Source organism: Diachasmimorpha longicaudata, chromosome 16, assembly GCF_034640455.1.
Source record: "Diachasmimorpha longicaudata isolate KC_UGA_2023 chromosome 16, iyDiaLong2, whole genome shotgun sequence".
Taxonomy (NCBI): Eukaryota; Metazoa; Arthropoda; class Insecta; order Hymenoptera; family Braconidae; genus Diachasmimorpha; species Diachasmimorpha longicaudata.
Window position 1 is genome coordinate 3969007 of NC_087240.1, and position 23083 is coordinate 3992089.

The 23083-nt window shown below is 41.0% G+C and overlaps 5 protein-coding genes across 7 annotated transcripts in view; 1 reads left to right on the forward strand and 4 right to left on the reverse strand.

Annotated features, from left to right (window-relative positions):
• LOC135170077 (reticulocalbin-2) overlaps positions 1-23083 on the forward strand; it is a 97867-nt gene that overhangs the window by 64235 nt on the left and 10549 nt on the right. The window contains exon 1 of one of the 3 annotated variants that reach the window (XM_064135594.1): positions 22705-22803. The exons of the other annotated variants lie outside the window; for them this stretch is intronic. The gene's annotated coding sequence lies outside the window, so the exon portion shown is untranslated. Of the gene's footprint in view, positions 1-22704; positions 22804-23083 lie in introns of those variants that run through there. 3 annotated transcript variants of the gene reach the window in all.
• Positions 110-1424, reverse strand: LOC135170280 (leucine-rich repeat-containing protein egg-6-like). Its single transcript, XM_064135963.1, has one exon. It carries the CDS (start codon positions 1307-1309, stop codon positions 218-220), a length of 1092 nt encoding a protein of 363 aa, XP_063992033.1. The 5' UTR covers positions 1310-1424; the 3' UTR covers positions 110-217.
• On the reverse strand, positions 1566-6221 carry LOC135170219 (chaoptin-like). Its single transcript, XM_064135819.1, has 7 exons — positions 4641-6221; positions 4209-4234; positions 3980-4018; positions 3914-3930; positions 3755-3779; positions 2137-3644; positions 1566-1996 (listed from the first exon to the last, which is right to left on the reverse strand). Exons 1-6 carry the CDS (start codon positions 6095-6097, stop codon positions 2176-2178), a joined length of 3033 nt encoding a protein of 1010 aa, XP_063991889.1. The 5' UTR covers positions 6098-6221; the 3' UTR covers positions 1566-1996; positions 2137-2175.
• LOC135170079 (cAMP-dependent protein kinase catalytic subunit PRKX-like) lies at positions 7475-12056 on the reverse strand. Its single transcript, XM_064135597.1, has 6 exons — positions 12020-12056; positions 10969-11785; positions 9446-9608; positions 8940-9203; positions 7989-8319; positions 7475-7905 (listed from the first exon to the last, which is right to left on the reverse strand). Exons 2-6 carry the CDS (start codon positions 11060-11062, stop codon positions 7759-7761), a joined length of 999 nt encoding a protein of 332 aa, XP_063991667.1. The 5' UTR covers positions 11063-11785; positions 12020-12056; the 3' UTR covers positions 7475-7758.
• LOC135170098 (uncharacterized) lies at positions 12332-22323 on the reverse strand. Its single transcript, XM_064135616.1, has 4 exons — positions 21530-22323; positions 21122-21469; positions 17951-19354; positions 12332-15192 (listed from the first exon to the last, which is right to left on the reverse strand). The coding sequence occupies exons 1-2, from the start codon at positions 21687-21689 to the stop codon at positions 21303-21305; spliced, it is 327 nt and encodes a 108-aa protein (XP_063991686.1). The 5' UTR covers positions 21690-22323; the 3' UTR covers positions 12332-15192; positions 17951-19354; positions 21122-21302.

Genomic DNA, 23083 nt, shown 5'->3' on the forward strand with positions numbered 1-23083 from the left:
TTGTTTTTCTGCCTTTCGGAGACGATTCTGAGTTATGGAGTGATAGGAGGAAAATTGCATTGAAGTGCAATTGAATGGAAAGTGACTTGAAATGGATTATTCAGACAAATATTTGATCATTTCTTTTATTCAATAATTAATGAATATTATGTAGCATTGAAATTATTGAAAGTACATTCAATAAATGTAATGTTAAAATATTCTGTTTGATGGTAAATTATATTTGAAAGGAAGATGACAAATTGGAAACAATATCGAAGAAGATCTGAGGTGACTTTTCAGGTATTCCATTGTATTTTAAATCAATCTGATCCAGATCTGGCAAATCACAGAAGGCTTCGCGTTTTATACTCTTAAGAAGGAAATTATGGCTCAAGTTCAAAAATTTCAATTTTCTTAAATTACATAAATCGGGAATATTCTGTAAGCCGTTATTTGATAAATTAATATCGAACAGACTCGTGAGATTTTGGAACGCTAAATGTGGAATTTCGGACAAGGAGTTGTTCGCTAGATTCAAGTATTTCACGTTTACCAGATCCTTCATTGCCCCTTGGTCCATCCTGGACAGATTATTGTTGGACAACGAGAGAAATCGCACATTTGTCGCATTATTTAAATAAACTCCTTCGCTGCAGGACTCGTTCTCACATAATTTGGAGAGTTGATTATTGTCCAGATTCAGCACTTCGAGATTATCGAGTGATTCTGTCTTGAAAAATGACAGATGATTGTTGGCGAGAGACAAATGAGTCAAGCTCCTAGATAATCCTGTCAGAAAATCCGTGGACTCAAGTCGGTTGTCATCCAAATAGAGTTGTTTGATGTCGGGCAAACTCAGGTGCCAGGATGGCACAATCAATCCCTCCAGATTATTCCGACGCAGGTACAACTGCTGCAGTTTTGGAAATTCAGAGAGAATTGTTGGAGACTTTGGTATATCTTCGGGGAGAGAGTCATCAGCAAAAGCATCGTCAAGCACCAGAACTCTCAGCTTTGGGTGGCTGAAAGTCGTCAGGAATTCAGGTGACAGCTGGTTCCCACTCAGATTCAAGTAAATTAGGTCCTTCATGCCGTTGAGGGCACCTTCTTCGATTTCTGTTATGTTGTTTCCCGAGAGGTTGATGCAGGTGAAGGACGAATTCTGGAGAAAATCTTTCCCGATACGCTGACCGCCAATGTCCTTCATGTTCACGTACCCAGTGCTATCTTCACAGAGGGCATCGTGACGAGGGGGAGGTGGGTGGGGCTCACAATCCAATGCGATGAATAAAGGAACTATCGACGCTATCGTCTCGCAGAAGCTCATTTTTCGAAGGTCTTCCACCAAATTAGTGAATCAATTAAGTGATCAGAAATTTTTGGAAACTTTTTGACGATTGACAGAGCAAGGTGACAGTACTATGATGGAAGTTGTCTGCACCGTGAATTTATAAGCTACGATAGTGGCCGCAGTGCATTCTGCAGAATTTTATAGTCTTGTGACGTTGGAAATTCAAGTTAGACTTCAAGGAAACATTTTCTGCTTCAGGTTGATAAGAAGGCTTTATATCAGACATTCCTCGGACTTTACAACAGCAATATTATTTTATTATTTTCCATAGAAGACGAGTAGTTTTTTTTTACAAAATATTTTATAAAATATTTTTTCAGTCCTGTTTTAGAAAAATATTTGGAAATCTAAAGGAGATAAAATTTGTTTGTCGTCAGTCATAGGAAGTAGTGGTCTCTGGATCGATACGAAAAGTCAATGCAAATTGAAATTATAGAAATATAAAATAAATCTCGAGCCAATAGTGTCCCACTGTTCTCCAATTCACCCCGAAACTTTTATTTCCCTTCGTACGAGTAATTCACATGATCGCGTACAATAAATCATATTTTCTCGTAAACTATAATGGCCGAATATAACACTGATATAATGCAAAAAACAATGATGATTGATGATTTCACGGGTATTAGTAGATTATCTCCTTGTTGTCCTACTCCTGAAGGACTGCAACATAAAAAATTACAGGCGAACTTAAGTAAATTATGACGCGACCCATTTTCAGATGATAAAAATTCGATAAAATATTCTGGAAAATTAATTCAGTTTTTCCTGAATTTTCTCAAATTTTAATCGCGTATTCTCACCTTGAATTTCCCCTCGTCGCTAATGAACTTCTCGATCTGTCAATCCTTCCTCCTATCGCTGCTTGTCTCTCTCCCTATATCGATATTAATCACAAGGGTCCTCGACAGCTTCAACAGTTCCTTAGTCGCTAATTTCACCATCGGATTGCCCGCAATACTCAGATACTCGGTACAGCTCTCATTATTCAGCGACATATTCTCAATTTCCGTGAATAAATTGTTATTCAAATGCAACCGCTGCGGTAAAATCCCCGATATCCAATTTTCCGGCAATGTAAGAAGCTTATTACCGGACAAATCCAGTTCGTTGAGTGACGTCAGGGCGTCGAATGAACCGGCATCGATTTGACTCAGGTCATTGTTAGCGAAACTGAGAGTCTTCAGTTTCGGTAAATTTGTGAATGACGTTTTGGAAATGACCTTCACGTGATTTCCATTCAGCAGAAGTACTTCCAACTTCTTCAAGTCATTGACATCCGGGATTTCCGTCAGTCCATTATCACTGAGGGCTAGTGATTTCAATTTCGTGAGGTTTGTGAAAAGTCCTGAACCGATTGTCTCGAGAAAATTACCAGAAAGATTCAGGAAGTGGAGGCTCTTGAGGGAGACGAAGGCATCCTCATCGATGTCCATCAGAACATTGTTAGCTACTGAGAGGCTCTGGAGTCGTCCTGCTCCAGATAAATTCACCATGGGTTCGTACTTGGACGCCACATGCTTTGGACTGCAATCACCGGAGCACAAGCGATAAATATTATTGTGATCCAGCACCAATACCTTCAGCTGATGCATCACAGGAGAATTGAAGGACTCAATGGAGTTGTTCTCCAGGTGGAGGTGCTTCAGCGTTGGGTGTTTGAAGGCTTCGATCAGTTCTCTGGAGATCCTGTTGGTTCCGAGGTACAGATGCGTGAGATTTGGGGAGTTTTGTAGACCTGCGATGGAGATGATGCCGTTGTTTCGCAGGTGCAACTGCTCCAGCTCGGGCAGATTCGCAGAGAGCTCCAGGTGAAGTCCGGCATCACTCAGAGGAAGCTCCAAGGGGCAGGGAGAATAGTCATTGGTGAAGGATTGCTGCACGTCTTTCTGGGAGAGTCCAGTGATGGCGGCGTCTAGGATCAACGTCTTCAGCTTCGGAAATGTCTGTGTTAGCTTCGTATAGGGCAGGAGGTTTCTGGCGAGATTCAGATACTGGAGGTTGGGGAGGTCGGCGAAGGCCCCTTCCGCGATGCTCCAGATCTGATTGTCCTCGAGGTGGAGGGAATTTATCAGCGAACTCGACAGGAATCTGTCCTTCAGCCGTTGGAGACCAGTCCCTGCGAGATTGATGTGCAGGTGGCCATCTTCGCAGCTGGAATTACTCGCTGATAGGGATGACATCAAGGTGAAGGACAGACCCACGTGGATCAGAAGTTTGACGATAATCATGGTGGGTTTGTAGCCGATGTTTGTCCTGCGATGTAGCTGAGTGAACTGAGGATAGAGGAATTGGAATGAGCTTTGGTGAGCTCAGGATTGCTGAGGTTGGGGTTCTCACGGTGGAAACCGACAGGTGAGAAGATTGGAGGAAGTGCGAGTGATTTTTTATGTGATATCTGCAGTTTTTGACGTAAAATACTTCGGTGACCGGCATTCAGAAGTTTCTGGATGAATCATCAAAATCAGAGGCACATGAAGGCGTAAATTCCATCGATTGAGGTGATTAAATTAATTTTTTGATGATTATAAATTCCGTTTATACATTTGGTTGCCGGTGACATAAGCACGAGTCTCTTACGTTGACTGCTATCAGCACTTGATTAAATGACATCACAACCGTGAACTTGAACTAGACACCGCTTACGGAACATTGAACCCTGTCTCTGATGAAGGAAATCAACAGCTGTAATAGGAACACGAATGATAAGAGATTAACGAATTTCCAACGCTGTCTAAGTGCTCTAAATCCGTAACATTAATCACTTCCCCATTTTTTACATTCACGAATAAATTATGAAAAGACCTCAGAGTAAATGCATTGGAAATAATTATCACAGGAAAAATATTTCTTCAACACGAATCGCAGATTTTACACTTCATCATCAAAATTACTCGTTCGCTTGACGAAAAGAATATCATACGCAGTTGAAATTGAATATATAAATATTTCGGTGATGAATTGGCGAAGAATTTTATGCGATGAGTTAACAAGTCATAGTCGACTCAAGGAATATTTATTGCTGAATATCTCAAAAAAACATCCATACGATCTTATAATAATAACAAGTCCCATAATATCCTAATCTTATCATCTTTATTCTGTCATAAAGTACGAGACAATTACGGTACAAAGTATCACCAACTTGTTCAATCTAAACCAGCAATAGCACCCCTCAAATTCTCAAAGTACTTCAATTTTCACAGCAATAATGCCACCCTCTAAACATCAACACCCACCCCATAAACTCACGTAATTTTCCCTCACCCCCACACGTTTATAAATGAGTTAGCTATCGAGTTGAAACTACCAAGTCCACTCATCCCTAAAAGTTATCCTGGGTATGGTATAACCACCATCACACGAAACATAACAAGGTACCCGGTTGACGGACGAACTGTACTTAACATGCACCGTTGTATTATACCCAATCTGCCAATGTGTTGTAGTGATAATATTACTCAAGGGTGTGCCCTGTACATACAGATGAGTCAAGGACCACAGATTACGAAGTGATAAGCTCTCAAAACTGGCAAAATGATTATTCCGAACATCCAAATGTTGAAGGCAACTGCTGGTGATCCATTCCCAGGGGAGATAAGACAGCTGATTATCGGAGAGATCGAGTTCCTCCAGGAGTGGTAGATCAACAAAAGCATTTGTCTCAACGGAGCTGATCCTGTTGCCCCCGAGGGACAGCCACTTGAGACAATGGAGATGAGCAAATGCGTGAGAGGAAATTCTATCAATATTGTTGTGATCTAGAGACAGACTTCCTATCATCGACAATCTGCTGATGTCTGGCACCTGACTGAGGCGATTGTAGCTCAAGGACAAGTCCTCCAGCCGTTGGAGGACATCAAAAATCCCCGGAGGTAAATGACTGATCGAATTGTGCGCTAAGTTGAGACTCTGAAGGCTCCGGGTTTCGTCGAAGGTGCCGCTGTCGACGTAGCTTATCTCATTTCTCAACAGCGATAGGAACTTCAATCCGGCCATTCCTCTCAGGACAAGGTGATTCCTGGTGTGACATCGCCAGGAGCAGATCGACCCAATGCGATTGCCGTCCAAGAAGAGCGAGGACAGATTTATCAGCTCATGTGTATCCATCTCCCTTATCCAATTGCGCTCCAAGTGGAGATGGGTGAGGGTGTGGGGTAGTTGGAGGTAAGCGAATACCCCGCCCTCGAGTCGATTGTCGGAGAGGTAGAGGTGGGTCATTGATGGAAAGTGCTGTCTCAGGTTGACACTTATGTCACGTAAGAAGTTTTTACGGAGGTAGAGGTGCTCCAGCCGGGAGAAATAACTCGAACCCGAGAGGATTAGGTTTGTCTCTTGGCCTTGAGAGTCATTCTCATCGATCACGAGGGTCCTCAGTCTCTCGAGATTTCCAAAGTTCAAGAGGTCACAGAGTTGGATACGATTACGTGAGAGATCGAGGTAGAGGAGGTTCGATACGTACGCAAAAGATCCGGATTGAATGCGTTCTATGGAGCTGTCGGTGAGGGATAAACAGGATATTCGGTAGCTGTTGATGAAGCCGGGGTACAAATTACGGGGGGAAACACCCGGTAGCTTCAGTTCAAGGTCACGATTCCTGTAATCCTGGCATTTGCCGGTCTGCAGAGGGAGTTCCTTTGTGAGACTGTGAAGTTCCACCGAGTGGTCGATGTAGGTCAGGGGGAAGATGATCCTTTCATCGTGATGAGAAAAAATCATCGGGGCCTGAATTAGACAGATGATTACGAAGATTGGGGGCCTCATGGTGGGCCTCGCCGCACTTAGATTTTCTGAACTGACAGGGAAACTCAGTTATTCGACTTTAGTACATCATCGGTGATCACTCACTTGTTTCACTGTCTGATACCGTAACGCGACGGAGGATAAAATCATCCGTTGTCATGCATTTATACCCACTATGATGACCTTGGTCCTTAACCCATCAGCAAGAATAAGTCAAAGTCCTAGAGGAATAGGCGATATCGTGTCAATACGTTTCCGAACAAAAGAACAATTTTTCAGTGAATCGTCTGTTGTGAGGTCAGACCAGTTTATCGCGGTCTTCCGCAATTGCTTCATTATGACGTTGCGAAGCGTCGAGTGATCGATATTAATTACATAAAGGGCTCATTATCGTATTTTGATGACAGCGGATCAACTGCCCCGACACTAGATATTATTTCAATCATTTGAAAGTGCAGGAATCGAGTTATTCGGGGTGAACCACTCATTGGTGATCACATATTTTCGATATCAGAATATAATGTACGATAAACTTATCGTTTACATTGTTTCATAACAAGTTTATTGACCTTAACACTCGTTCCCTTATCGCGAGATTGAAAGCCTGTCTCATTTTATCGCGAGGGTTTCATTACGATTGTGTTTCATTCTAACGCTGGGGAAGTCGAAGTAATCGATATAAGTTGAGGGAAAGCTGATCCATTTGTCCTGATGAGGACAGGGATCATGAAGGTCCAAATTAGACGGAATTACACGGCCCTTAGGAGACGACAAAGTCAATCAATTAGCTTTCAACAATCAATCGTTGTTAATTATCGAAACGATAAAAATCGAAACGATAACTTCGTCATTCACCTGCGGTAATCGCCAGTTTATTAAACCGAACCCTTAACCCATCTCGAAGAACAATCGAAGCCCTAGAAAAATAGTCCAATATCCCATCAACGTCCCTTCTGGAAAGCCCTATCCTCCAATAAATCGCTTATCGCAAATTCAAAAAAAAAGTTTATCTCATTCGTGTGAAACAGCTTCACACCGATTGCGTTTTATTTCCGATAGAAACTAACACTCGTTCACTTCTCCTTTATTGCGGATATATTCATAAATATTTACACTGTCGGGCATATCATCGATCGTATTGGGGAGTGGTACCTCGGCCAACGGCATTGCGCCGCCATCTCCCGTAACCCCAGGGACTTCGAACTGTCAAATTGCTGAATGTCAATGAAAATTGTACAATAGCATTTCCAAAAATTAACAGACACCTTCCAGGCCCTTCCAAAGGGTCTTCCATCGTTGTAGAACACCTGACACTGTCAATAAAATCGATATAAAAAAAATTGCTGACTTACCAACAACTGTTCATGAAGGAATCTTCAAATGACAAATGACATAAAGTTTTAAACAATCGAAACCACTGATTCCCAGTGGTTATATTTATTTACAAAGCTTCAACGCAGTATTTCACTCATCTAACAAATAAATAATCTCTCAACGCTCCGCAACACTTGTCTATTTACAAAAAAGAAAAAAACAATGATAAAAAAATTTGACGAAACTCGTGGAATTATTGGCAACAGCCAGTCTATCCTCAGATGCGAGTCCCTGATATTTTTTAGGGGATTAACAACCCCCAGGGGTTAATCATTATTTCAACATGGCTAATCAAGTAGAAGTGCTCGTCAGAAGTCCTGAAACAGGGCTAATTGATCCGGTGGTAGTGGTGGTTGGGATCGCCAATCTGTCTCTGGGTAATCGTCAAAGCAACTTGCGTCACCTGGGGCCTTCACTCTAGGTCGTATTGGTGGAGCTAACGCTCTTTGAGGTACCTGATGAAACAAATCAACAGTGATTGCTGGTGGTGATGATGTCTTCGATAACGTTAATTCAGGAAGGGATTTTTAATGCTCACCAGTGTCCAATCAATGAGCTTGAACCAACGGTGCCTCTTGACGTCTTCAGCCCCTTGTCGCATGTTCCCAAGTCGTTTGGTTCTATCAGCTACCAATAACTTCTTGATGAGATCCTTCGCAACAGGATCCACATGCTTCGGCCACTCAATCCTACCCCCGAGAATTTTCTCGTAAATTCCGAAGGGATTGTCATCGAAGAAGGGAGGATATCCCGCCAGCATTTCATAGATGAGGACACCAAGGGCCCACCAATCAACGGCCTTGTTGTGACCTTTACTCTGGATTATCTCAGGAGCGAGGTATTCTGGTGTTCCACATAATGTCCAGGTCCTGGAACATAGTCACATGATGTTTTATGATGATTTTGTGACAGAGCTGAATGTGTCTATTTTGTCAAGTTGTTGTGCCTTCTAATGAGATTTTTTTGGTGCCCAGTGACACTAGACATCTGAAAATAAATACTTCCAGGAAATTCAATAGCGTCTCGCAGTCTCGGACGTCAGTTTCTTAGAGAAAAATAGAAAAAAAAAAATCGTCATCAACGTCGTGGTATCACCAATCCCTTCTGGTTATATCTCAAATCCGAAAATAAAAGTGTAATAAAAGCGGGGAAACGTGTTTATGCGAGCACATCTGGTCGATCAACCAACAACCGCAAAAGCTCTTTCGACGTTAGGACTGTATATATGTCATACTGAATCATCATTGAGGCGGAAGCTTGGTCTCTGTCTCACAAGACAATCCCAATGAATTACGAGGAGAAAACGTAAATGTTTATCTTGGTGATTTTGGGGGTAAGAAGGAGGGACGGGTGTAATCGGTGGGTATTTGTTTTGCCTAATGGTAATGACATGATGATTGTGGGGAAAATGGGAGTAATTTTAGACCGAATGTGTTAATATTGGCGGTTTTTGTTTTGGCAAAACTCGTGGGAATTGAGTAATTCTTACCTGTCTGTGAGCTTCTTGGAGAAGCCGAAGTCGGTGATTTTGAGGTGACCCTGACTGTCTAATAACAGATTCTCGGGCTTCAAATCACGATAGACGATGTGCTTTGAGTGCAGGTAATCCAGGGCACATACAATTTCCGATGCATAGAAACAACTAGTTGGAACTGAAAATCTTCCAGCTGCTCGGAGGTAGGAAAATAATTCACCACCGGCGACAAATTCCAGGAGCATGTAGACATTGGCTGTGTCTCTACCACTCCAAAGCCTGAAGAAATGGCCATTGTACATATTTATCTCTAAAAGCACTCCTTATCGAGATAATTGCAATGAAAAACCAGTGAAAAATTCCCCGAAGTCATAAACCAAACGTGACAGTTTTCTCAATTACGTAACGCCCTGTTTTTTGCAGCCGATTAAATGTATCGTAAAAAAAGCCCGCAATTTTATCGTAGAATTCTTCATTCCAGAAATACTGGGTGGAAAAAAAAACTAATCAACTTAACTCACATATTGACTATAAAAGGATGATTAACTTCTTTGAGAACGGAAACTTCATTCCTGACGTGTTCCACTTGTTTAAGTCGTATCACGTCCACCATAGACAGGACCTTCAGTGCTAAGGGACTGCCCTGATGGCTGCACAGCACGACTCGCCCGAATGTGCCAGTGCCTGTGTATAAAACAAAATTAAATAATAAAAGGAGAGAGAGAGAGAGAGGGAGAGAGCGATCTTCGCTAATTTCGAAGAGAGAAAAATTCTTGAAAAATTACGTCTGTTGTGCAATTTGTCAATTAAAATAGTATTTAATAAAAATTCTAGAATTTGTTTGCAGCATTTTTGTGATGAAGCTTTTGAACTCTTTTCTGAACGTTCACTAAAGAAAGTACGTAATTATTTTCCAATTTTTACTGAATATTTTATTCACTGGCAGATGAGGGAACAGGCGCGTAATTTTTAAAGAATTTTTCTCGTTGAGTAAAATGCGGAAAAAAAATTGGGAAAAATTTCTGGAAAACTCGAATTATTGTACTTCTCAATGAAATATTCCATCGACCCTGAACAATTGGCGAATGCCTCGATTCCCTCCACCATTAACACTATAAATAATCGAAATTGGCGGGTGTCTACTAGTTCCGTGTTAACGAGCAGCGACAGGTGTCGGTTGTCCACTAACTTCCGGTTATCCTCGGCTGTTTAATTTATAATGTTGCTTTGTCAATTACACTGACACTTACTAATTCGTTTCAATTGCGGGGAAAATTACGGATTTGTCGAGTATATTTTGGTACCTTTTTTGTTAAATTAGTGGTAAAATTTCTCGCAAGATTGCGCAAGAAATTCCGCTATTTTTTGCTGCAGTTCAATTTTCTATTTTGAAGATCATTTTAACAACAAAATTGTTGAAAAAAAATTCTGAAACCTCAACGAAACCGGTTCTACATTGTGTTAGAACGTTAAAAAAACCACCACAAAACCGCTGAACAACGCGAATAAAAAAAAAAAAAATCGGAAAGTGCAGAGGACAGTTTTTCTCGTAGCAGTCGTGCCACTCTCCTGTCCCACTTGTTATCGCCTCTTTCTCCATTGGCCGGTAACAAACCTCGGGGTAACTCGATCTCCCCGGTCTCGAGTTACGTTCACTCGATAAATTGAAATCGAAAAATTCAATAAAACTCATTACAGTGAGAAGAATTTTCTAATATATAAATCATATTTACACAAGACAAGTGAATTATTTTCAATCTTTTAAATTATCGAATGTTTGCACATCAAGGAACTGGAATGACTTCTGATCCCATTTTTCCGGACAGATTCTCTTTTATTTCATTTTCTTTTATTTTTATTTCCCTCACAAAAGTAGCGGTACTGCTCATTTCAATGGGAACATTTCAGTTATTATGAAAAGGAAATTAAAAAGGGATTAGAAAGGAATAATCTGTCTGGAAGGAAATTCTTTTCTTCTTTTATTTCCCTGAGAACACGAAATAATTTCTTTCTCAGTTGTTACATATGTCCTTCAGGTACTCACCTATCGTCTTGATCATTTCTAAGTCATCAATATCATATTGTCCTGAATCCTCTTGCGATCCTTCTTCATCTGAGGTCGTCGCGTCCGCCGACATTTTCACAAATTTTTCTCCAATATCCGAAACAATTTGTAATTCGGTTAAAACCCCCCGGCACTCACTAATTAATTTACCGTATTTATTCTTCGATTTTATTCATCAACAGCTTCAACCAGTTCCCCAATTCACACAACAAATTACTTCCCTATAATAATTTAACTTTTTATTTATTAAATTGTCCTATATTTTTCTATTTAATTTCTATATTTTCCCCTTTCAAATCTCGTTCCCCACTTCAATTTCCAAATTTAATAGACTCCTCGTTTTTCTCAATTTTAATTATCTTCTAAAATTCAAATTTCTTCTTCAACTTTCGTATTTAAATTAAACTTCACATGCCAGGTTCAACGCACGAAAACTAGTGTAACCAGAGTCCATCTATAATTATCCCCAAAAAATTCACATTCTCATAAACATAAACCAGTGGTACACGTGCACATTCGTTTGATTCCCAAAATTTTTTTTTTTCAAAATCCACCTGTATGTCCCCAATATCGCGATCCAACTGTCGGCAACAGCAAAAATGTGAATCATATAGACGCACGCCTCCGCATTATTTATTCCCCGTGGCGGGAGATTGACGTGATTCTGAGATTTAAAGATGCTTTCGTGATCATCAGGAAGACTTGGCACATATCAAACATCATCCCTCCCACCCCTCGCCCCTTCCCCTGTCCGTTGTTGTGCGTCTGCTCAGTGTTAACCCCCGAGCATTTTCTCCTGCGGACAAATAACTTGACGATAGAAATCGCAATGACCCGCAGGTGCGCAGGGGAAAGTACCGTCTGGACTCGATTCTCTCGGACAATTATCTGTTTATTTCGTCATGTGACTGGTTAAACACTGAACAAAAATGAGGGCGAGCGTAGAAAAAATAAATGAGAGAACCACTGAATTATTAATTAATTGGAGGAATTGAAAAGTAATTGTTTTTATTTAATTTTGGGGGATTACCGATTTTTTGAGGGTCGAGACGATCGTCCGTCCGGTGAACGGACCTTCTGCGGAGCATCGCAGAGGAGACTGATCGGTCCCAGAGATCGTGCGAGCCCGATCTCCACTGGGCTCTTTCTCTCGCCCCACTCTCGCATCATCCGGAGAAATGGTTTATTTTAATCGAATTAATAGATTTATTTGGAAATAGTTGCATTGCGATTCTTGATGAAGTTTGGAATTCAATTTTGATTGCGATTTTTTTTCGAAACGAGGAGATAGGTCTTTCGATTGTTTGTTAGTTTATTTAAGTTAAATAAATCGTTTGTCTCACTTCAGTCAATTTTATTGATAATTAAGGTGTCATGTGTCTTGAGTGATCCAGAAAAACATATATTTTTAGTAATATATTATAACAAATATAAAATCTGCCTCATATACATTTGTTATAAATTATTCCACGAGTGGATCAAATATCAATCAACAGGAAATCCCCGATTAATCTCTTGATCCAGTAAATCTTCGGTTGATCCAATCGAATTAATAATAATCCTCAGTCTTCAGACCCGGTCCTCCAGAATTTTCGCCTTTTAATTAAAAATTACGTCGATTAAATGAATGAAGTAATTAATACAAACGTAAATGGGTTATTAATCAATTAACATCAATTAAGATAGACTTTAAATGACAATTTTATTATTTTCACTCGTGTTTCTGAAGTCACGAGATTGTGCAAAGATTGGGAAATAATGTGGAAGGGCTAGCCTGGATTCTCCATTTAATATTCAAGAATAGTGGGGCTTATTTTTGAATGCTGGCAGTCATCCAGATGCACTCACCCACCACTGTAACATCACTCGCCCCCTGGCCACTCGTGACGTCAGTTATTCCACCAAATTTTCACCTCCATTCCTCTCCCCCTTTTTTTTTCTCTCTCAAATCTATTCCCTGACACGAGTGAGAATACGGTATTTCGGGCCAAAAATAATTACAAAATGCCGGCTTCGATGAATGGAGAAAAATGAGTGATGTGTAGATGATGGTAATGACGTGGTGGTTAAAAGATAGACACGTCAACCCTCGGAAATAAGAAACAGGAATTGTTCGAGACACTTGTGTCCACCCACGTGTCTGGGGTCGCGCCAATATCAACATGGGGTGTACTTCGATTTTCGTGAATAAGAGGGAGGAATTGAGGGGGAATTGTCATTGCCCTGACAGATTTATTTATCATTAACAAACGTCTTAAGACCGTGATATATTATATACTATACAGTTATTTATTTATTATATTATTTTTCTCTATTTCATTTTTACACTCGTTAAAAACAAACATAAACGAATGATCGCGTGAGCCAAACCATTGAAAATCGCGGATGAGTCGTTGGAATTCGTTGCCCGATGTCGCGATAAACCCAAGACCGCAATTACTTTACCTGCGTAATAAAAAAAAAAAATGTAATGAATAATTGTACGATAGCGTACACAATGATTTCCGCCTCTTGTCTCCCTGATATTTCATTCTTTTTCCTTCAGACAAAATTCCCTCATACGACCACCGAGAAGGGGGGGAGGGAGAATGTACTCGGGTAATTTCGTGGTGTATGTCAGGCTGTCGTGCCCACAACCACCCACAGAGTCATGAGAAATATTTCAATGGTTAACCGAAAGAAAAAAAAATCCTACGACGAACTGAACTGCCTCCCAGGAATTTATTATATTCACTCACGGTAGCTCATTGGTTTATTAATTTTATCAGTCAGACAGAATTGATTGGTGACGGTTGGTCATCGCGAATCGATAATTATCATTGTAATGTTCGATAGTGTGGGGTAGGAAGTGGCCGAATAAGTTGGTATTTTTAGGACAAGGACTGGAAACAAATGATCAAGTGGGAAAAATTGTTCTCATGGCTGTCTGAGTAATTATTGGCAATCAATTATTTAATCTCGCGAGTCGAAGGCCTCGGTGTTGGTGAGACGTTGGCCTTCTGTAATCGTCAAACGAATAATGTATAACGACACCAATGAGCCTTCGGTATTAGTATTTATCCCCTTCACAGCTCGGTAATAATTCTAATTGTTGAGCATTCTGGGAACATTGCGCAAGTCCCCTTCTCGACGACATGCCGGACGTTATGGTACGCTGTCTCGTATTGTCTCCGATTCTGACGAATCTGTATGTATTGTTGGGCTTTTGCCGGATAACATTGAGTGAACGATAATGAAATTGTGGGGATACACGATTTTATTTGCTTGGAGGAAGAGCAAATGACACGAGAAAAAAATTGACGCTCTGACGATTTTTTTAAGAATAATAAATTCTTCGGTTTAAAATTTTCTCTCTGGGCGGGTAAAAAAAATGTTTGTGAGATAATTATGTCCCTTCGTGCGTGAAAATCATTTTCTGCATTTGAAAAAAATAATAACCGGCTCAGTATAAAAAATCTTTAATGTATGGAACTTTTACATTTGAAAATTTTCTCTTCGTGAAGTTAAAAAAATTTTTTGGATAAGAAATATTTCCCTTCGTGTGTAAAAATTATTTTCTGCAATTGAAAAAAAAATAATCGACTCAGTCTAACAAATCTTTAGCGCGTACGGGAATTTTCTGCTTCGAAATTCGTTCTCTCCGCACCAACAAAAAAATTCGCACATGAAAAAATTTTTTTTTCTACCGTCGGTGAAAAAATATTCACATAGAAACAATCTCCAGTGAAAAAATTTCAGCATTCTGGAAATATTGTTACGCAAGTTCCCTTCTCCGCGTTGACGCCATAATAAATCCCGCGTAATCCCCAGTCTCCAGTTTCTAAAAAAAATCATAATGCGATTTATTACTGTTCCTCCAGAAAAATTGAATGAAAAATCATGATGATGGAAGATATTTTATTTTACTTAATTCACGAAAGGGATTTAAAACCTCAGCACTGGCATCTTCGACTCCCACGAGGCTCTCGGTTTTCTGCCTCGGTCAAGTAATTATCCTTGCGGTTTCACCGGCAGTGAAGCGAGTTGTACAGGCCACGGTATAAATGTGCCCTTGGAGGAAATACCTCGACGCCCTCATGCAGTCGTGATATGCCAAACAAAATTTTCTCGCTTTTCGAATGCCGAGATATTGACACCCGCACCTTGAGCATTGTTCATGCGGGCGAGAGAGTTCCGGCTGGAGAACATGGGGATACCATCTTCCTATAAATAAAACATTGTTTAGTCACCGGAAAATATCTGAAACGTTATTTATCCCCTCGGATTTTTTCCCTCGCAATTTATTTGGCGACACCAGAAATAAGGGCTGAGTATGCGAAGGTTCCACATGCGGGTTGAACGTGCCATTTGATAAAAAAAAATCCGTGGAATACCAAACATAAGGGTCATGAGGGTAAAAAAAAAATTCAAGAACTGTCATTTCCTTTTATCTGTTCTTTTTCACTCGTACGAGAATTGTTTTAAGATTATTTACAAAATTATTATTGTTCATGTCCCGTTGGAAATCACAGAAGGGATGACGGATGAAGATTGCAACAAAATCTGAGAATCTCCCGTCAGCTTTCACCATTGTTCCTCGTAAAAGTCCCTCCTCCACATAAAAAGACGAATTTTTTTTTTCCCCGCCTTTTTCCTTTCCCCTTTCTCCATCTCTTATTGAGCGTAGCGGTACGGCCACTCGGATAGTCGTAAAGACATAACTCCATGTGCCACGAGCGTGTAAATACCTTGTAACGGGGACCCTGGTCCCCGGAGTAAAACCTCATACAAACGCCTGCAGTTGTCTATCTTGCGATTCTCGCGTGTGTCACGTACCCGCATATAAATTGTTCAAGCGGAATTATTCTCATATCAAATGTATAGTTGAGAACGAGAGAAACCCCTGACGTTCCCCGACGGTTGGAAAATAAAATTCGCATTACAAAAAATCAATTTTCCCGCCCGACAATTTTAATCTTCACGCGGGAAATTCAATTCGCCGCCGATTTTATTTCCGTGTAACTCTGGGCTATTTTGAACTCCTCAACTCACTGTAGGCCTGACGAAGGTGAAGGGAAAGGAGGGGGGGAGGGAGGGATGAGGGGGAAAAAAAAAGAGATAAAGGTCTCACGGGGCTTCGTCCGGTCGACACGCTCGCTCCGTTTCCGCTCGCGTTTTCCAGCCATCGGCCACGCAAAACTGCATTTGTACACATCTCCGGAATAACATAACCACCCAAGGCCCACAACCGCGTTCGTGCGTATCGCCCACACCCGGGCCCCCTATCCAACTTCCGCTCGTCATCCCCGTCGCCCCACGATCTCTTCACCGTCGTTTTTTTTTTTTTTTTTCGATTTTTTTTCTTTTGGTTTATGGTTATTTCGACTTGTCTCGATTCAACGATTGTTCAGAACAAACGGGTTTAATGCCGCAGGCGGGGAAAATGGGTTTTTGTCGGGGCGAGGTGAAATCACAGTTTGTTTTCAATTAGGGGGGATCGGGAAAGAGACGTAATGAGGGGACTTTTTTCGATGATTCATTGGAAGGAAGGGATTCAGGTGGAGGTTTTTATACTGAGGAAAATGAGGGGATTTTTTTCAAGTTGACATGATAAATTACAAAGTCGTCTGGATTTTTCAACTCTCCATAAAAATTTCATGATATTGTACCACACGAAGAGGACGATTCTTTGAAAATTATGTGCCTCTTCCGTAATCTCCCTGTCAAAACAATATTCGTCGAAATTATGGAACAGTTACCGAGTTGTTCACTGAACGTTCTTTTTTTTTCTGGAACGTCCTGAACTTCTCCTGAAAGGGCGCACCCATTCCTCCCTCCAAAAAAATCTGGAAACAAATCGGATTTTTGGAAATCTGGATTTTTTAATCGCCCGCTGATCAAAAAAAGATCAATAAATCCACCTAAAATCCAATTCAACCCGCATGTGTCTCCCGTATCACCGAAAAATAAGGCCCCCATGTAGACGCTGTCAGAATGGGTAAAGAGTTCGCGGCCCGTCAGGGTCGTGCATGGGAGCGAGTCGACGGAAAGCGGAAGCGGGGCTTTCCGCATCGGTGGCTGTGAACAATGAGACCGCCAAGTTCACGGCACGAGGACTATTTTTTTTTTTTCTCGTGTACACGTTCACTCGTTTTACGCGAATTCCAGGCCTCCCCCTCCCCCAATCCGTGAAGATTCGCGGGTATATTTATTCAACGTGTGAACTCTTTTTTTTTCTCCCTCTCTCTCTCTCTCTCCTCTTCGGCATTATCTCTATCTCCCTCGCGCACTAACAATTTCCGGCAATTTTTTCCTCACTCGGTTTTATTTTACTTTATAAAGGAAAAATGATATCGCGAAATTGAGGAGTGAACTCGACTGTAATATGACGAACGCAATGGGCATGCGATAAACCTCTGGAGTTGGTGTTCCGCAGAAGTGGTGCACATACGGGGGCTATAAAATATAGCTTCATGTGCGCTTAAGCGTTTAATGCCTTCTGCCAACGTGAAACGAATTATTATTGTTGAGTGATTACCGCCTATTGCATTCTGAATAGATAAAGCCGAGAATGAAAATATGTAGAAAATTATGAATTATGATATTCGGTTGACCTTAGGAGAGACTGTTGGAAAATTACACTTGAAATTTCAAGCTAAAAATATTATTTTTAACGACTGACGTTGCAGGTAATTTTAGTGGCATTCTTCATAAAGGCATCTGTTAATTAGTTGATTATAAAAACGGTAAACGTTAAAAATTCAGGAATTAACTACTCTAAATTTTCATTTCCTCAACTCACTCCGAGTATTACATTTTTTATTTTCAATTAATTTATTTAAACAGCAGCAACGGTTATCTCAAGTTCACACAGCTGTTATAAATATTTTTGAGAGACAGAAAGAGCGTTCAAATGAAATAAATTTTCGGAGTTTCATTTTGATTTTATTCCATGGTTTTTTCATCTTTAAAAAATACTCACATAAAAGTATCTGCAAAACGATAGTCTCCACCACAATATGATAATTTTTCTTGTAGGAGCTGTTCTCGTAAATCTTTTATACGTCTTTCGAGTCTATTTTCGTCTGCAGGGAATTATACGACTCTTGTTTTTTTTTCTATCAAATTAATGTTATTGAGTAGCCCATCAACACTTGTATTATCATTTCTACGAAACGAACAGTAATTTTAACAAGAAACAACATTTTTTTTCGAGAACTGGGTCATTCTCAAGACCAAATACTATTTATTTACAACGGTATTCATTGAATAAATTATAAAACTACTAAATTATCATGAAAATGAATGTAAATTTCCAACAAAGCAAAGACTCAGTTAAAAAATTATTTCATGGGAAGTAGTGATTCAATAACAGAAATATTTACCGGTCGTCGAGGCCCTCACTATCGATCCAATTCTTTTGCTGATTGGATTGACCAGTGCTGTCGCATTGATAACACGTGGGCTCGGTGAACTGCTCAACAGGTGCTTGGCAACAGGTAATTCAACATCAGGAGTCACAATATGACTGATTGTTTGCTGCCAGGTACACCAAGGGCATCGAGGTGACTCTTCACAGTTCAACGATCAGGATGAGGACATTCGTCTTCCAGCACTGGAGATGGATGATGATTATGACCCGTGACGAATCCATAAGTTTCATTTGAATTCAATGGAGAAGCCACCGAAGAAAATTGAATTGTTTTTTTTTAACGAATATCTGGAAAGTCATTTGGGACACTGAAATTCTCGGCTGTAATTTTTTTGAATTCCGATACATTTTCCATAAATCGATGGGCTGAAATGGACTTACCCACTTCCCCACTGAATTACCAATATAATTGGATTCCCGGTAAATATCCAGTGGAAAACCTCAGAAACCATTAGCTTTCTCCAATAAAATTACCATCGGAATTAATTTTAACAACTGTATATATTAGAATATCCGTCATATTAATCACCCACTTCACGATTATGCACTTGGAATTAATTGCGGAATGGGAAAACTACACGAGTGATAAGGGATTGTGATGAGACTCACCTTAATTGCACCATTAAACAACTCAATTAAAAAGTCATGTTGATGAACCCATGAGGATGGTTGAATTATGGGTTACGTCGTGTTGCCGGACGCTGTGTATGACACGGGAGCTCCACGGGACTGTTACATTAATCCCCCGTGAATTCTTCCAGTGCCATTGACAGTGTCCAAGCTGGAGGATCCAATCGCCGGTACATCAGAAGGCCCTCATTACGAAATAAGGGGATGGGCGAAGTGAGATAAATTAATTCAATCTCAGACTATTTCTTCCACCGCTTCTCAGCTCCTGATTTACAGGAAACGGAGGATTTTTGATAGAACCTTTCTTGTAGAAAATTTCTTGCCCTACAAAAAAGGTTCTTATGATTTTTCCCGTATCTGCCCTGCAATTTGCTATATTCGCGTTTTTCAAAGTTAAATAATTTGGATTGACGTTCGGTGGGTTGAAAACGTCGAACTCGAGGACCTGTAACGGTCAAGGATAAACCCCCTCAACCCTTACGATCCTTTATCCCTCAACCTTGACCTTCGTAAGGACTATTTAAAGTCCCAAACACTTTTTATTATTTTCCACTTAATAATCAAATGCTCGTAAGAATCAAATGACCTCCCCCTACAATTAAAGACCTCTCTCCCCTTATTTCCCGAATATCTCATAGACAACCCCACCCCTCAAAATAACTCAAGAGACCTTTCTTCTAGATAATTTTCTCATCGACAGAAAAGGTCCTCACCAAAATATCCCTATCCCCCCTACATCTCGAAATATCCTCAAAAAACCAAAACAAAAAATCAACTCATCTAATTTCCCCACGTCACCACTCATTCATCTCTCCGTTCCCCACAATGACTGAACCTCAGACATCGAGTCCTTCTTCCTCCCTGTCCTCGATAACCTCGAAACATCCTTTTCCCGGAAATGTCGAGTCTCACCAGCAGTTCCACTGTCTCATCCCACCTCATCATCAACCCCATCGTCCAACTGTCCTCTGCTTCACGTTCCGTGACGCGAGCATTCCCACAGATCGAATCGTCAAGCCCCTCAACACCATAGCCCCCCCCTCCCTCCTCCTCCTCCCCCTCACCCCCCACCCTGGACCGGATCAACAACCTCCATCCTCTCTATTTCCCCTCACCCTTCCACCTCACTCCTAAAAATATTTCAACTTTATTTCATTCTCCTGAGGCCCAGCAGTCCCTTTGATTCGTTCCAAATTACGTTGTAAGTGGTTCCCTTAAAAAAAAAACGGAACTCCATGATGACAGGTTCTAAATAATTTCTTTCAAAAAATTTCCGTCGCCAATAAAAAATTAAAATCATTAAAAAAGTCTCATAACTCAAGCAAAAAAATAAGAAGAAAAAAAACGTAACCAGTAAAAAATCTTTTCTTCTATAAACTTTTCGAAACTGTTCTTATTACTAACTCTTGCTTCATCATCCCTACCCTCCCCTTCTAAACCGAAAAAAGCATTAGTCTTAGAAAACATTTTGGTATAGAACAGCGAGAGAAATAATAAAAAAAAAAGAGATCTCTTAACTGCTGAAACTGGTTTGAAACGACCTCGCGACTTTTTTTCCACCTCCTCAGCGTTTCTACCATCGCCCCCTCCTACCCCCCGCCCCTCCCCCACCCACCGTTGGCATCGCAGGTGCGCCCTTGATCCGTGTGTGCCCACGAGAACTGTGGGAATACCGATTCCACTTCCGTTTTTTTCCTCCCCACAATTTGTTAAAAAAAATATATATAAACCCCACACACGCACGTTAAATTAATAAAAAAAAAATGTTGCATTAACTGAATGCGAGTGGTTAAATATTATTTAAGTAAAATGTTGGTGTTGCGAGTTGAGGGAGTGAAGGGGACTGTTGGTGATGCAAGAAGTATCTTGGAACAATGAAGGCTTCGTGAAACCTCAGGTTTATAATGGCAGTGGAATTTTCTTGGTCTCTCGTGACGAGAGAAGAAAAAAAAAATGGACAAGAGGTCAAACGATTGCCGAAAAAAAAAGAAGAAAAATAATGGAAATGATAAAATTGTGAAGAGAAGAGATATACAAGTCAGTTGTCACCCGGTGGATTTATCCTATGATCTCGAAACTCCTGGCACGTACCTCGAGGAAGAGTCCGTCATCTCTCCAGTCTCCAAGTTCGTGTCTTGACTCTAGAATGGGCTTCCCACGTAGGGTAACAGGGCTCGGTTGATAAATGTGTTTTTTTTTAGCGGATAATGCCTTCTCATTCTTGTATTAGTCCTCAAGTCCTCGTGGATGATGTGTAACTTGTGAGATTACGTCACGCGTACGACGACCCGAGTTGAGACTGCATCCTATCGATATTTACGTAACCGCACTGGGGAATCGAATGACTCGAATCGGTGGGATAAGTCTTTTGGAGGTGTGAGAACAACTTGATTTGATTTGACCCAAAGTTGATGTCATGACGGATCACGATTGATGGAGCTGTAGAGGAGAGTTCACGAAAAAATTTAACTGAAGTTGATTTCGCTTTGTTTGACTCACCTAAACTTGACTCAAGTCGGCATGAATCCCGTAATTCAGTGGGTATATATTTTAGGAATGGAAATAGTGCGTCAGAGCTCAAAGAAAATGGCAAAAAAACTGATTCAGAAAGACGTGAGTCAGACTTGACGAAATTTGACTTGATTTGACTCAGACTCATGAATTTAACAGCTTCTAGTCCCTAATACGTATAATAATATCAAACGCAAGTTGATATATGAGGGATAACAAAAATTAGTGTTGACCAAAACTTGACTGAATTGACTCAAACTTACGACCTCACCAAATCTGATTCAAATATGATTCATCAAACCCCCTCTCACTATCCCACCGAAATTCTCGGCCACAACAACTCGAAAAAACCGATCGTCCTGGCTCACCCCAAACTTGACTCAACTCTCGTCAACTTGACTCAACCCTCAACAACTTGACTCAACTTGACTCAAACCCACGAACCCAACAGCCTTGAATTCTTACCTATACCCACAACTATAAAAATCTCAACTTTACCGATTTCCCTCTAAACCCCCTTCAATCTCCATCGCCCCCCATCAGATCAAGCTCTCCAAGTCTTCAACACCCCATCAAGTACGTTCATCAACCCGACTTAAATACCAAACTCAACCAAAACCCCAACAAATCAAACTCTTCAAAACCTCCCGTACCAACCGATCAAAGTTACATCCAACGACTTCAGAAAAAAAAAAAACTGAACTCAACAGTCGAACCGGTTGCTCCCAATGACGTGAGCCAACTGAACCTGCTGGCAGGCAGGTAACGCCAGGTAAACTATTCTACGTAGAAGTCCCGCCGGCCGGCATAAAGAAGGGGAAAGAGTCCAGTGGAAGAGGGGCATGAGGTGAAGAGAGGGGGGGTGGGCATCGGTCCGTGAACAACCACCATCAGACCAACCTGTGCACAGTCACTCGTCTGTGACTCCCTCCCTCCCACCCCTGCCCCTCCCCCCTTCTCTGACCCCCTATCCATGATGACTCCAATGGATAAAACAGAGACACAAGCATTCAATTATCGTACACCTGAGGAAGAGCCACCTGATGATGGTGGGAAGGGGGTGGTAGCGCGAAGGGGGTGGTGAGGGGGAGGAGGGACGGGAGTGAGTCACTCCCGGGTATGAGTGAAGCGAATAGACCAAACAAAATGGGCAAATGCCACCACATGGTAATGGTAATTCACGTTCTGTTCTCTTCTGTTCGGTTCTGTTCTGTTCTGTTGCTTATAGTATCGACAAAAGAGTACTGTTACTCCTGAATCAGGTTTGGAACCATGATTTTTTATTTTTATTTAATTCTACCGGCGGTGGGGTGAAAAAAGGTATACCATTCATTTGGCGGATGAGGAATGGAGATTGATTGTTTTTAATGTTTTGGAATGAATATGACGATTGCCTGACGATGATTAGGTGAAGGGTGACGTGGACGACGGTTACATAAAGGAGAATAGTCACTAGTTGGATCCAACAGAGCATGACTCTTCACGTGGCTGAGACCGGTAGGGGGAGAGATGAATTGTCTTTTGAAGAGGGGTGATGGGGGG